Below are 16,674 nucleotides of genomic sequence, written 5' to 3'. Positions count from 1 at the left end.
CAATTACTAGATTTATTTATGAAAATAAATGTTTTAGCTTATTAAATATTTAGAATAACCGTTGCCAATACTTTTAATGATTTTTGCCCTTGATAGATTTTTAAAACCCTGCTATAAAAGCCTGTTTTGATGAAAATAAAATGGTGTCCTCAAAGCATGAAGTTTGCAACCCAACAAAAATCCCAAAATAAAATTCCAGGACGACCTGCAGTCTCTCTAATTTATCATCCGGCCACAAAAAGAGAAAGTGAGCGAGGACACCTGTGGCACAATAGTTTTGTTAGTAGCTCTGATTAAAAGCCAATAGCACGGCTGATGGCATGCAAAACATGAAAAGCAGATCGGCATCTAAACGCTCACCAACCGCCTGCAGTGCGGGTGAGGGAGATCCATTATTCATCTGATGTCACTTAACACAGGTGTCCGTGTGAGTGCATGCGGTTTTATAATGAATACTTCCATCCAAAATAAAAGTGGTTTACTCAGCCTCATGCTGATCCAAAACCTGTATGCAATTTTTGATAGAACACAGTAGTACAAATATCTGAGGAATGTAGCAACATCAACAGGTGACCAGTTTTGTAACACAAAGTCCTTTACACACATGCGCTTCCATTTTGTGATGTACAGACTAATATTTAAGTTATGTATTGCTGATTGAAGTCATTCAAAATCCTTAACATTTTCTGGAATATAATTCACCCCTTTAACAAAACATGTCTAGCCCACATTAAAGATTGTTCCAAAAACATCTGTTTTTTACAGAAAAAGAAAAAGCATACAGGTTTGGCACAACTTGAGCTGAAAACGACTCCTTTAGGATTATTATACGACGCTATCCCATTTAAAACCTTGAATCTACAAAACTGCTTATTAACAGGTTTTTTTTTAAAGGAACTGATCATGCAAAAATGAAAATTCTATCAAACATTTCTTGGGCACTTTTGACTATCATTGTCATTTTTCCTACTATGGTAGTCAATGGTAGCCTCCCTCAGAACGGTTTGGTAACAAGAATTCTTCCAAATATCTTTCTCTTTGTTCATCCGAATTAATACATTTTTATAGATTTGGAACAACTCAAGGGTCATTAAATGATAACAGAATTTGTATTTTTGGTGAACTGTCCCTTTAAGTAGAAACTTTTTTGTTAAATGTTTGCAGAACCCACAAAGAAAAACAACATGAAGGGTGGCAAATAGTAAAGATTTATAGGAAAAATTTAAATCATGAAAAACAGAGATGGACGGTTTCCATGCAACCTCAACAAATTGTTATACAATTTGTTATATTACGAATATAGCTCTGCATTCTGTTTTAAGCACAACGTGTGAAATGTGTATTTTCTAAATCAATACACCGTCTCCTTGTAGGTAGCACTTAATTCTACCCAACCCGTTTCACGTCTCTGCTCAGTCATGGAATCTAGCACACTTCATGGCCAAGTCATGCGGTGTATCAAAATACCTCTGCACTGATCTAACCCCGGCAGATAAATAAAAAAAGAGCTCTGGCGGAAAAGACCAGAACAGCCGGCGAGGGAACAGCGAGTCCCAACACATAGTGAAGTGGGGTGTGTGAATGTGTGGTGGGTGTGTGTGCAGGGGGGTGTTATCCTGAGGAAGCGATAAGGGCCCTCCCTAGAGGAAAGGGGTGGCTGACCTGTTGTGGCCAGTGATGCAGGCAGCACAGGTCCCCGTGGGCTCCTCGCTCTGTTCGTAGTAGCGGGCGTCCACGTGGGCTTCCTCTGCCTTCTCTTTCAGGATCTTCCCAAACTTATCCTTTCCGATACAGCCGAAGAAGGTGGCCCCTTTGTGTGGCTCTTGGATCATCCACTGAAAGGAAGGACAGATCGAGCGGGTGGGGGTGCGGGAGGAAAGAGAGGAAGAGAAGCGATTATTGTACAATGTAAACACAAGATTCCATAGCTGAGAGTGAAAGAAGGCTGGAATTCACATATGTATTGACAATTCCTGGAAAGGCAAAGGGACTGGGGTTGGGAGAACCAGTTATATGAATGCCTACGTATGCAATGGAACGAGCGGTGAAAACAGGAAGTAATAGCAAGCTGATAAGGAGTACAAACAAATGAAAATTCTCAGATTAGGGGTATAAAAACAACGAGTTAAAGAACAGGAACAATAAGCAGTCAATCATTTGTACAAACTTTTTATGTGTTTTTAGTCCTTGTGTTATCATTGACAAAATTATTCTTTCAGTAAGAACACTGTAAAGTCCACAAACATTTGTGACTCATCCTGCACTGCACAGATTTGTGTCCAATCAAATTGCTCTTATAGTGCAAACAACCACCTGAAACCAATCAGTAAGTGGCAAATCATCGTTAATGGCTTGTGTGTGACTAAAGCTTATTAGCAAAGAAAAAAACATCAAGTCTGAAGGAAAAACCTGTCACATCCTATTGGAATAATGAAATAAGACACAGGATAGGATGGCTGGGAGTCTGGGTTGTGTTAAACTAGATTTAAGTGGAGCACTAATTCCTGCACCCTGGACCAGGGCTCACCACAAACACTGTGTGACATTGCCACTTTTATAGGGATGATGAAAAGGTCTTTCCAGGTTTTTAGTGCTCTGGGGTTTAACCTCCAAAGATTTATTAGTGTACATGGTGCTACGTTTGCTGCTTTTACTGCAACCTTGCAATGTCTGTTGATACGGCCCCTTGTGAATGAGATGCTGTGCCTCAGAGATGACCTGTATATATGAGAAATTAATCACTCGTACCAAATACTTCTGTTTGTCTGTGGAGGAGTCTGTTTACAGTGGAAGTACTTCTGTACCGTCAAAACGTTCAAAATGACCTTTGAACATAAAACGCCCTAAAGCTGCAGATAAGACAAATTATGTAGTGCTCTTCCACTTTTTACACAATTCTACAAATGTTTGAATCCCATTTAGCTTTTTCACTTTAAGAAAAACAAATGAAAATTGATTGGATCATAAAATGAGAACACAACAAGGTGGTCGGGAGTGAAATGGGTTACAAAGACAAAAGTGATCTGTGAGTTTGTTACAGTTTGCTAAAATCAAACAATTTAAATCATTCTGTTAATTGAAATCAAATAAAATATCTGCCAAAATATTATTTGAAAAACTTAAATTAAACGAAAACTAGAAATGTTGCCTCAGCAAAAAACTGAAACATGTTTACTAACTAAAATTATTAACATGAAAAAATTATATAAAACTAAATTCAACTTGTATAGCAACATAAAAAAAGGTCAAAGGATTAATATCATCCAGAATAAAAGTTTGTGTTTACATAACATGTCAGTGTCCTGTGCATATTCATTTTGTATTTATAAAAACATACACATACATTTATATGTATATTAAAGATTTTTTTTTTTATAAAAGTTATTTCATTTAATAGTCATTTAATAAATAAATACATACATACATGTAAATATTTCCTAAATATGTAAACGTTTTTTAATTTGTATATGTATTTAAATACAAAATCTATATGCACAGTTCACATATATTATAACATAAACACAAACTTTTATTCCGGATCCTTTGACAGGCCTACAAATAAATCATTAATGGCAACAGCAAAACAAAATTGCAGAATTTTTTTTTTCTTCTAAAATTATAACAAACCTTTGAACATAAAACGCCCTAAAGCTGCCGATAAGACAAATCATGTAGTGCTCTTCTTTTATCCAAATTTAAAATATTAATGAAACTACAATAAAACTCTCAACGCATTCAAGGTACATAATAAATTTGATCAGTTTGTGTGTTGAAACCCACAGATTTTGTGCTGTTAACACAATGCTCAACAACTTGAGCTACAAGAAACTGTACCACAAACAGTAAAATACAACAGAGTAAAGAACAAAAACAGTTATTAAACAAATGATATTTTTATAAAGTATCAAAGGAGATCTCTGAAAATTGTAATCTTTGAAAGTTGGACCTGAGGAAAAGGTCACAATCTCAATGCAACCTAAGCTTGAGCATTTCTGAGGAGAACCTGCAGCTGAGAAGCACCTCAACAACATGTTTCCACCATAAAGCTTCACAGTTGGGATGATGTGTTTCTGCTGATGAGTGGTGCTTGGTTAACTCCAAACATAGCGTTTAGTCTGATGACCCAAAAGCTCAGTTTCGGTCTCAGCAGACCATACAACCGTTTTCCAGCTGGCTTGAGATCTCTCACAAGCCTTCTAGCAAACCAGACCAAAAAATGTCATATGACTTTTTTTACAGTGGCTGCTCTTTGCCACTCTTCCATTAAGCTGTGACTGGAAAAGAACCCAGCCAACAGTAACAGTATCCACACTCTCTCCAGTCTCAGCCAATGAAGCTTGTACAGTAACTCAGAGTTAACTCTAGTCTCTTGGTGGCCTCCCACACCACTCACACAGTTTGTAAGGACAGTCTACTCTTCGTAGATTTACAGTACAGCTGTGCAATATACTTACTTTCTCTTCATTGTTGATTTAACTATACTCCAAGGGATATTGAACAACTTGGAAAGCTTCTTGTATCCCCCTGGCCTGTGTTTTTTAAATTACCTTCACGCCTCACCAAGAGACTCACTAGAAGTTGAATTTTCCAGATGCAATTCTAGAATCAGTTAAACCCTAAAATACACAAAGGTTACCATTTTACTACCCATGTGACATCTAAAAGATTGAATGTAATAACTTTTCAAAAGTCAGATGTTTGAACTAAAAGCATCATAATGTCATAATGCAGATCTAGCCCCTCCTCCCATCTCCAATGGTTCCTGTTGCCGCTGTGTGTTCTCCAAACACATACAGACCACAACACTCACTTGTAACACATTGACACGCTGTGTTGCGTTTAAGTGGTGTGCACCAGGTGCAGTTACTTGACAGAAAAACAATTTCCAGGCTTTGTAACCTGAACGATACACAACACACACGTATCTAAACTTTGGAGTGGGAATCAGATGGTACCTGGGGATACAGTATTACATAATCATTAGGCTCATAATACTGATATTATTATTAAATAATAATTTAATCGTAATTATTTGACCCATTCAATTAATTTCATATTTATAGTTGTAAATGTATGTATCAGTACACTGTAAGCGTCAACTTATTAAATAATCGCAAGAATTCAAGACTTTTATTTAATATATAAACAGGGCTCAACGCTAAGGAATTTTTTATTGGCCCGGTCGGGCAAGTGATTTGAATTTTCACTGGCCCCACCTAAAAAATGATAAATACATAATATTGTCAAGTTATTGTTTTGAATTTTCTACCAATGTAATGTCAATAAATAAGGTAATGATTTAAAAACTATTAGCCTGACTGAAATTTCAAATACTATTGAAGACAACTAATCAGTAAGTTTTAAAATAAAAAAGTAGCATGTGCAACAGCAATAGCACAAGTAAATGTAATAAAGCAAACATACAAATATTTTCAGATGTTTCAGGTTGATCTAATAGTAGTTATCAAGCCTTTATAGAAAATATATGAAAATTTGTATCTCATTATGGAACCAAACACGTAAAATATACTTCCCTTCGCACTGACTTTCTCTGAACTGTGGCCAATCCCGTTTCCCGAAATATTAACACGAAAAAACCTAAGAAATTTATAATCTTGCTGTCTTTTCTTTCTTTCTCACCTACCCTATTGTAACATCTAAATGTCAGCACTGTGGTTCAAACATAACACACAGCTTTAACCGGGCCGTTTAACCGACAGCAGAGCTCTCGTGGCAGCCGATTAGCAGCAATGGGGTGGGGGCGGAGCTTCTAATAAGCCACCGAAAGCAGCTTGGCACAGCACACACCTTTGTTCCGACTGACATAATCAAAGCCAACTAAAAACTCTGGCCAATCAAAAAGGGTCGCTGTGATCCGCCAGTCTATTCATCTCCATCTACTGCAATAACCCCCCCGCTGACAATTACTTTCCAATGGAGATTTAAATAAAAGATGATATGTCCATTAAGACAAAGAGCTATCTGCAGGGTCGCGGGGAGGTCAGGCTGTGGCAGGCGTAAGGGATATTCATGCTCAGTCACATCCCAATTACCCGCCAGCAGCACTGGCAGGGTGTGAGCAAGTGTGCGTGAGGGAAGCTTCATTACAGAGGGGTATGAAGTGCTGAAATTAAACAGCAGAGTATCCTGCTGCGCTGCGCCCTCCGGCCGGGAACACGCAGGCCTGGCTCTGACATAACCCGCTTGTACACGGGGACACACACGGCTGTGTAGATGTGATCATACACGCATGCACTTGACCTGCATACATTGGGTTGTGTGGAAAGCAAAATGACAAGAAACAAATCAGTTCTGCGAAAGCAGATTGTAGAAGAAACATTTTGGAACATTAAAGACAAACGTGCTGTTGGTGGCACCATATCAGGCCATTATGGTAATAAAACAAACCAGTCAGATCATCTCATATTCAGAACAGCGTGCATAGTATTACAGAACCATGCTGGGCACAAGCTGACCAGTTCATGGGCTATACCTCCAAACATCTACAACACAATTTTTTTTTTGATTAAATTATTATAATGACTTGAAAATGTGGGGAAAATTACAAAATTTCCTATTATGCCATTTCTTATATTAGATGAAGGGCATTAATTGTTATAGATATGAGGGCTCTTGCTTTGGGAAAAGACCCAGCACTAGGCCCAGCATCCACCAGCTGCCGCTCCTTTCAGTCACATGGTTACTGTTGTTATCCCCTATTTGCCAGAGGACAAACAGAGCTGCTGCTGATGGCCCCTTAGTGGAATGCTGTCCAAACACTGGGCTCTAAAGAGAACCTCTGATACACTCTGATTTATCAATGTGTAAGAAAAAAATCCCTACTAAGGTTTTTTGTACTGCTGTGTTGTAAGGAAATTTCCAAAGTAGCAATGGACATTATTGATGAAAAATGATATGTGCAATAACTTGCTAAATGTGATATGGAGTATAGACGGTTTCATTGGACGCACGCGCCTGGTCTGTGTTTGTTTATTAGTCTGGCTATTGGCTGATAATATAACAGTTTATTTTTGAATCCATTTATATTTTATGGTATATTTATTTTATACAATTAACAATTTGAATGGGTCGTGTAACTTTGTAGCGTTTAAGTTTAGCCAATTTATTTGTAACTTTTAACGCAGCCAGGTAACTTATTCGTTTTTATGTTATTTCAACGTAAAAGTGTTAATTATTACATGAATTCGATGCAAAATTGTTATGTTAACTTATTTTTTTTTTAAGTTGAATTAACAAAAAATGAAGGCAGCTGGCAGCTGAATAACTTATAACGTTTAACGTAACGTTGACAATGACATGCACATAGTACATATTTATTTGTGCACCACAAAAGTGCAGATCATGTCTGATGCATGAAACCTAACAAACTGTGCTAATTCAGGTCGAAGTACAACATAACCCAATTGTGAACTATAATCCTTAGAAAAAGCTAATGTACCTCATGCCAGGGGCTTAGAAAGGAGGTTTAAGAACAATGTCTGATTACGGTAGGCTGTTTGGCAGAGCTACGGAATGGCAAAATTAGATTCATTTGCTTTTGACACACTGTAATAACCTAATAGCATTTAGCTCAGTGAACCCAGCCTTAAACAATGCCAGTGAATTCTCTTTAACCTGAAAAGCTCCAGCATCCAGCCAACATGTCTCGGGATTAAAAGCCCTCTGTAACCTGACGGATGCAACTCCAATTACAGGCTTATCAACCTGGTAAAAACCGCAGCACAGCTATTTATAGACCGAACAGAAATAGTCCGCCAGTGCCTGTCTGCCTGCCTCCCAAAAGTGGCCAAAAGGCAATCTGGCCCCTCTCCGCCCGCGTTTGAGGTGCGTGTCGAACAACTCGTCTGCAGAACTTTGATGAGCACCCTCTGCATCCCGACGCGGTTGTGGGATGTGACTGATACACGTTCTGTGTTTACGTGTCAGTTTTGAAGCTAACCGAAAGCAGCACTTGACAAAAAAAGAGGGAAAGATGTGAGAGGCGAGAGAGAAAAATGAAAATGAGTCATATCTCTTAGGACGCAGACAGACAGGAGAGCCGAGCAGAGGCATTGCTGTCACTGGCCGCAGACACATGAATAAATAAAGGCATTATAATGAAGACAACTCGCTGTCTGCCCATCAGAGCCTGCCCAGCCTGGCACCAAAGCTCCAGAGACAGAGAAAACAAATTAAAAAAATAAAAAAGAGGGAGGGAGAGAACAAGGCAGGGGAGGAAGAGAGCAGCCCATCACAGAGATTGACAATGATGAGCAATGTCTGCTTCTATTAAATCAATCATCTCTATAGGACTCGAGCCTCTTCTGTCGCAATAGGCTAACAAGGGACTTCGCGATTTCTGTCATTCGTTTACTCTCGCGTCCCCCCACAGAGGGAAACATCTGGTCAGTCTCTCTTATCTGCTTCATTTCACGCTCAGGTGGCTTAGTGAGGTGTTGTGTGCCATTTCCCCAGTGCACCCCCTGCCAATGGTGTCATATTTGGACTGCTGTCTCTGACATTCTCTTTCACACCTCCCACCGCTGGGATGTTTCCATGTGACATCCTCACCATAGCGACAGGCCCGGAGGAGGAAGAGAGCAGGCGACTATGTGTGGGATGATCGGATGTGTGTGGGCCCGTCAGAGTCTTATCATTCTGCCCGGACTACAGATAGGTCACGCTTGATGACTGCTTGACTAGCCATCATAGAAGCATCATGTCATATTACGAGTTTTGGTTTTAAAATATTTTAACAGTGGTTGCATTTTTAAGGTTTGTCAAGTAAAAATTTCATTTTTGCAGATCATATCTTGTACCGACGCCCCCTTCGTGATGTGCCTATGTTTAAGTGAACCCGAAACTAGTTTAATCATATAAGGCTTCCTCAAGACTGACTAGTCTCTTTTTTGAAAATACATAGTTTTCACAACCCCAAGCACAGACAAACACAACTACACCTTTGGCAAGAACTCCATTGATCAGATCTCGTATTTTTTCGATCCAAAACCCAGGGAGCAACATAAACACCCTGCTACGTTTCTCTGTAATCCCAGGCATTTCAGCACCATCTAATTTTCTCCGAGTGTAGGCAGAGAGAGATGGAGGGGGAAAGTGAGAGAGAGAGAAAAAACATGTCTCATTACATAAGCTGCTTGTGTGACTGCAGTGCCCACACTATCCCAATAAGTGGCAGTTTTAGAGCAATCTAATGTAACAATCAAGGGACAAACACAGGCACAGAGCTGCTGGGAAATGTGCAGGAACTCGGCGAGGTTGTGAAAAACTGCATATGTTCAAAATCAACTAGTCAGTGATGGCATGAACGCCTTGTCGACTTGTGTAGGGTTGGGTATTGTTTAAATTTGATCAATTCAGTGAGGAAAATAAGTATTTGAACACCCTGCTATTTTGCATGTTCTCCCACTTAGAAATCATGGAGGGGTCTGAAATTGTCATCTTAGGTGCATGTCCACTGTGAGAGACATAATCTAAAAAAATCCAAGAAATCACAATGTATGATTTTTTTGACTATTTATTTGTATGATACAAATTTCTCTTTCAACCAAACTCTTCATTTGAACATGGTTTTTACGGTAGAAACCATGTTTTGTTGGATAATTTAACATTTCTATTACCATAGTTTAACAACAAATAACATTCAAACTGCAGTTACTTTAATGAAACTATGGTAAATTTGTGGTAACTATGGTTCATTTTCATAAGGGCTTTTAATGAGTGCAGATCACACATCTTTCTGAAAATGTGCATACAAAACCAAAATTTGAATTTTCTATCAAGTATCCGATTCTTTAGGATCCGATTCCAGAATTGGAATTGATTTTTTATTACCATCCCTACTAATCTTTCGCTAAGGAATAATTCAAAATAAATATAATACATATCTAAATATATTATATAAAACATACACAAAATATTATATTATAAAATAAATAATTTGACAAAAAAACAATGAAATTCAACATAATCAATGTTGTTAGGTTGTCCGTTCACATTACCCACATGACGTATCAATCGCTAAATAGGCTCAAAATATTATTTTTTTTCTCTCCCAAATGAATCATTTCACTTAAGAAGACTTTTATTAACCCACTTGGGTCTTACAGACAAAATTTATAACGGATGAATGGGTTTTGTTTAATATGCAAAGGCTTAAGATTCCAGTATCAAAAATGTATGTAAACAGCAGTTCACAAATTGACATCATTTCAACTGTGATCTATCACAGACCACCATCTTCAAGCAGACCAAAGCAAAACAGGTTTAAACCAATCCCACGAACCCGAGTTTGACATCAAACAGACCCAAGTGTACACCAAACGCTTTAGTGTGAAAATGCCATCAGAGCGGGGAGGGGAGAACGAGATGGTCTCTGTGGGAGCCTGTGAACGGCACTTCCCCTCTCGGCCAGGACGGCGGTCTTCAGCGTGACTGTACGGTGTCGTGTTTCAGACGAGAGCTTGGGAGAGAGAACGGTGTACGTTTACCAGCGTCTTTGAACACCGCGGTACCACAGTGTAAACGACACCATCCGGTCTGACTATCTCTCTATATACCACACACACAGAGAACCACCCGGTGCTATCTGCTGAGAGATCAGAGATTGGAGGCACCAACGGAGGCCCATTTCCCAGAGTAACCTTTCAGACAGGGCAGAACAGAATGCTTGCGCATCAAGGCCGCGCAGAGTTTATCTGACAAACATACTGGTTTTCGCTACCACACTCGTTAAACATACAGTACAGGCCTCTGTTGTCGAGCGCCGGGGAGGCCTGATGAATTATTCATAGGACAAACAAGCCCGTGCGGCCGAGGTTGATGCACAATGATCAGTCACAATGGGCTCTTTCTATTGGGTGTCCTGTGAGTTGGCGCTGTTGATGCGGTGTAGTATGTGTGGCGTTCATGGGAAACTGGGCCAGACTCTCTCTCTCAATCTCTCGTAAATATGATGCAGAGGCTGTGAAACCCACTGGCCAATTTATAGCGAGAGTTTATCTGGTCGTAAAACAGTGCTTTGCACTCCCCGGCGCGGTACGATGATGCAGGGGAGGTTAATCCTGTCTGTCGGGAGGAGGGAGAAGAAAGGAGAAAGACTGCGAGAGCAAACTTCCCCCTATCCAGACGGAGCTGCAGGTGAATTGGTTTTGCCCTGTACCTTGATTGGACGCTCGGCTTTGATCTCCAACACATGCCAGACGCCCATAGGGAAAAGATCAGTAGCATACTGGGACCTGGTGCTAGTAACAGAGCTGGGGGAGTAAGGGCGAGTGTGAGAAAAAGACGATGTGAGAAACTCAGAAGGGGGAGATGGGAATGTGCGCATGTCTTAAAGGAATAGGTCACCAAAAATGAAAACTCATGTGCTTGCCATCATTACATAATTATATGACTGTCTTGCTCACTTGAGTTTTGACAACATGCGAATGTCAATGAAATGATACACTACATAAATGAGTATACTGTGCGTATTTCTCTGACACCATGACAGCTTTGTGTTCATCCAAAAGTTTTAATTCTGTCAACATTGATTAATCCTCATGTCATTCAAAATCTGTTGTCTGATTAACACAAAAGAAGATATTTAGAGAAATGTCTCAATGGTTTTGTGTTCATATAGGGTTTATATAGTCAATGGGATCCAATGGTGATTGTTGATTGACGTCCTTCAAAATATCTTCTTTAGGGTTCTCCAGAAGAAAGTAAGTCATACAGGTTCAGAATGATATGTGGGTGCTTAAATATTAGTATACAAACGATATTTTTTTTTTTCATTTTCGTGCACTATTTCTTTAAAGGTCCAGTGTATGAAATTTAGCGGAATCTAGTGGTGATGTTGCAAATTGCAACCAATGGCTCACTCCACCCCCTCCCTTTCGAAACACTATGGTGGCTGACACAGGACTAAGATATTTTCACATTTTCGCCGAAGGAGGTAACATATTTACAAAACATGCTCTGTAGAGCAGTTTGTCCATTTAGGGCTACTGTAGAAATGAATTCCATGCAAGGTGACCTGGGGTTTAAGTAGATAGAAATAGCTCATTCTAAGGAAATAAAAACAAAACACTTCTTTATTCTAGGTCTTTATACACCTCTGAACACAAAGCTATGTATATTATATTGCATTTACCGTCGATAGATCGTCCAAGAAAATACACATCGGACCTTAAAGAAAAGAGCAAAAAAGAACTAGCCCACACTATAGAGAAGCTTCCTTCCATCGGTCGATGCAAAGAATAACTAAAGATAGTAGCCTATACACTTACTTTGTGAAAACCACAGGAAGTGCCAACTGAGCAGTATAACGTGATCTCGAAACCTTGCAATGACTCAAAAGTAAGTGGGACACACACCATGCTGAATGACTGAGGTAAACAGTATCAATGTGCTTTTAAAAATGTATTAACTTTGGCATGCATACATGCACACATGATCAGTGATACTGTAGTTTTGGTGAAAGGGGGATATTCGTTTGCCCCTCAAATAACTTTTTGGCAGTGTTCTTCCTTTAAGAGCTCAACATAAAACACATGTGATGTATGCATGCCAAGCACCATAATACATCTACAAAACAATAATTTGAAAGTCACTATGGTGACCAAACCCATAACTAAACATACTTTGTTAGAACAGATTCTGTGTGATGTCTGTCTGCATGCATGTGCGATGTTTATTAAAGCCGTTACAAAAGACAAGGTGCTCACTTACTCTGCAGTGCTTATGTGCATCAAACTGCATGTTAACAAACGAATAATAAACTCCCATGAGAGGTTTCAAAAAAGGTTTGTATTAGTGAGTCAGGGCTTAAACGCCAAACACATTCATCGAGCTTCTGTTTGTTTTTCCCAAGCCTGCAGCTTGATCATGAAACTAGAAGACCGGGAGGCACTCTAGCACGATTCATGGCGTGTTAATAAACTGCCCCGTCTGAAGGCCTGTTCATTACTCCGCTGCTTTGTCTTCTTTTTATCGGCACAAATTGACCCCCCCTCACCCTCCTCTGGGAAAGAAAGGGCCTTTCACAGACCGGCAGCGCTTCATTCAATCCGAGCTCCGGGATCAGAAGCAATGCTGGGTGACCTTTGACCTCCCAATGCCACAAGGGCTTGCAGAGCAACAAAAGCCATTTTTACACCCCTCACAAGAACATGACAGGAAATTATCAATTTATCTAGAGAATGAAAACAAGCCAGGAAAAAAATAATAATGAAAGCCTGAGCTAATGAATTCGGTCTACTTAAATGCACGCGTGGCAATCTTTCATGCCAAGATGAATATGAGTTCTGTAATTTCTTATTTGTTCACCGGCGATACAAATGCACTGAATTAAGAGGGCCTTGGGTTTCTTTGTGCAGGTTGCTCTACACCGGCACACAAATATAAAAAGAGGAAGCTTTTAACTTCTCAATGACCCAGAAAAGGATGTGGTTCAATCCACAAGCAATCAGAGGAACAAAATATAAAAAAACCTAAAGATTACAACAGGACCCTTCAGCAAAAAAGCTGTCAAGTAACAACCAACAATGCAAGATTATTCTCAGAGATATTTGTATGTTATGTATTTTTATTACACCGCTTTATAAAAGCAATTTAGACTGTGCTATACTGTGAATCTCTTACATGTCAGTCAGACGTGACCAAAATGTACAATCAAGTCCAAGATTTCTCCCTAAAAAATGCGAGGTGTGCGTTTGTTGAGGGGTGTAGTATAACAATAAAGTGTTGAGTAGTTACAAAGTAAAGAAACAACTAGCAGCTGTATGTATGCGATTACACGTCTCTACTGTGAGCAACATAATCTTACCGCCCGCTCTTAACCCCCCCTCCCGCCAGACAGGCCTGGAAACATCTGTGGGAGTTTAATGGAGAGTAGTAAGACTCATATCTGGCGGCCGAGATGACTCTTTGAGACATGAGCGAGCGTGGAGTGTCTGATTTACGAGACTGATAGCACTCCAGATTCTTCACACCACAACAGCAGAGCCGCCCGGTGCTCCGGCCCAACTCTTCTTCATTAATCTCCATAAATACTGGTCTGATAAATAAAACAGGCCCACGCCTGTGAAAAATAAAGGTGTCATTACTCGACCATAAAGCAAGCTGTCTCCATTGCCCCTTTAAGAGTGATGCTACAGAGGGACCTTACGTATATCAGGATTAAACAGACTTAAAGCAGGTGGGCTCTGACTGTGGAGTCTACCTGGAAAATGGGAAAATTAATAGTGCTGTCAAATAGATTCATCGTTATTAATCGACTCCGAAACAAATGTTTGTGTTTAAATAATACGTGTGTGCGCGGCATGTATATTTATATATACTATATATAATTTATACATTTCAGAAATATAAGTAATATTTACAAATAATATAAGGAATATCCTTAAATAATAATATAAATCATATTTAAATATAAATTAATATATTTCAATAAATATTATAAATACAATACATTAATGTGTACATATTTGTTATATACATACAAATGTATGTGTAAGCATTTATATATACATATAAACATACATACACATTATTTTGGAATCCATTATTAAAAAAAATTAACCGACTAATTATTATTTTGGAATAGATTCAATGTGATTAATCGACTAGACGGCACTAGAAAATAAATATTGAACCTCAGGAAGAGCATCACACTGTAAGAAACACACAGATCTCCTCCTCTTGTAGTGGTCAACATTCAGTACGTGTGGTGTCGAGCAACATGCATAACAGGAACAATAAACGTGATATAAAATATAAAATTAGGCCCATGTGAAATTTGCACAAACAGTTTAGCACTACTAAACATTTCAGCAGAATAAAACACCATTCACTAAGTAGAATGATTACATTTTAGGATAATTTGATAATGCTTTTATCTACCAACAAGAGTGTATTGCTGTTCTGTTTAACACATTTCACCATGTCCAAATCCACACAGAATTTTACCAATTTTCACCTAAAATCGGGACAGATAATGCATCTGCCCATTATCAAACCCAGCTGCTTTTCAAAAACCAGGTTTTTACCCGCTTCACCACACAATACCATTTTAGTTCAAAGGCCACTGGAATGAATAAAAACTAAATTACACTGTACTGCAGCATTTCGAAGAGAAAAGCCTGCTCATACTCCATCACAGCGAAAATTGAACAATAGGCAAGCATAAGAGTCAAGGCTGACCCGTTTTCATATTTTCAATGGTTTGTTACTTCAGTTACTTTAGTGGTGAACCTCAACTTTCTGCATACTGAAGCAATCAAGATGCCCTCATTTCCTTCTTCTCTCAACAAAAGCTTCTCAGTGTAAAAGATCTTCATTGAGAAAGAGCCCCGATTTGGGCATTTCTCAGACAAAACCCAATCCTTGCAATGAAATCTTAGAACAATGTGATTTTATCTCCGCTAATGTGTTCTGATAGCTATGCAACCTCGAAACGCTGCCAAAGCCCTTAATTAAGGTTTGTGGTTCCTTAAAATGTTTCCAAGCCAATAGAAGGTTAAGCAAGGGTGCCGGGCCAGGAAATCATCGAGGGGTCTTGTGAACTATATACGCGTTTGGAACGGAGGGCAAGTGCTGTATGTTGTTATAGACTTCTTCGTTTCGTCCATAAATCGAATCAAGGTGATAAATCAAGGCCTTTCTGACTAAGCTGACTGTAACTTTACTGTAACACAACCCAATGAGAGCAGCCAGGGCTGGGAACTAGGCCATTAGGTCTGCTCAATCCCCTGCTTTGGGTAGGGTTTCTCTAAGCATGTAGTTAACTGCGTTCAGGAAATGATTCCTCTCCCGACCATTAATGCGATATAGAATAATAGACACACTAAGGACCGTGGCAGATGTATTTCTGCGCCCATAAAGCAGTCTCTCAAAAGCCTTCTCCGCTTGCCAAACGCAACACCTCTTGCTCCAGCGCAGCGACGGGGCCTGTAAAGGTTGGCCCGCTACACGCGTTCCCAGACAAGGCCGGGGTCAACGCTGGGGACTGTGCGCTACAGTTAAATCCATTTGAAAATGCAAAAATGTGAATTCTGCTTTATAATGGCTCCCACAGGTCCCAGGGTTGTGAGCCAAAAGAAGCTTCCCCTAAGCCAAGAGTTAGATCCGATTTCAGCTCTTCGACCCCACCCAGCAAAGGAAAAAAGGGAGAAAAAAAGAAAGTCATCGAGCAAGAGAAGGACAGCAGAAGAGGGGAGACCCCCGCACATTTAACGCACATTTCACTTTAAGACAACCGTGCGAAAACAATTCAATTAACCCATCGTCCTTTGGGCTTAACCTGATTTATCGAGCCGTGGCACCTGAGATGCAGATCATTCCAGGTCCTCGCACACTTCCCGAAAAAGCTCCCACTCTCTCCTTCTGCACACCCTTGGGTTCCTGAGCAAGAGATCCAGGAAGAGAGGGGCCAGGCCCTGACAGCCCTGCCTGAGATTACAGCGAGAAGGTCGTGTTTGAATGAAAAGCTCGTTTATCCGAGTTAACGCTGGCAAATTTGCTTCTCCACATCCAGCCCTTGTTAGCTTTGGCAAGTTAAGTTAAACACAGCAGTAGCCCTCTGCAAACAGCGACAAAGTTCTGCCTCTCTTTCCCTCTTCTTGTCTCATTTCTAAACTTTCGGGAGAATTTACACCAGACACCTGAAGCCGC

General features: G+C 39.7%; 1 protein-coding gene across 2 annotated transcripts in view; it reads right to left on the bottom strand.

The window, feature by feature from the left end:
• The window catches only part of adka (adenosine kinase a), a 131,394-nt gene that overhangs the window by 62,768 nt on the left and 51,952 nt on the right, over positions 1-16,674 (bottom strand). For both annotated transcript variants that reach the window (XM_056760773.1, XM_056760774.1), the window contains exon 5: positions 1,663-1,835. In XM_056760773.1, the coding sequence (XP_056616751.1) occupies positions 1,663-1,835 (173 nt within the window). The remainder of the gene's footprint in view (positions 1-1,662; positions 1,836-16,674) is intronic.

The sequence above is a fragment of the Triplophysa dalaica genome, chromosome 11 (assembly GCF_015846415.1).
Source record: "Triplophysa dalaica isolate WHDGS20190420 chromosome 11, ASM1584641v1, whole genome shotgun sequence".
NCBI lineage: Eukaryota > Metazoa > Chordata > Actinopteri > Cypriniformes > Nemacheilidae > Triplophysa > Triplophysa dalaica.
The sequence above is the reverse complement of the archived record's forward strand: the minus strand, read 5'-3'. Positions and strand labels throughout refer to the sequence as shown.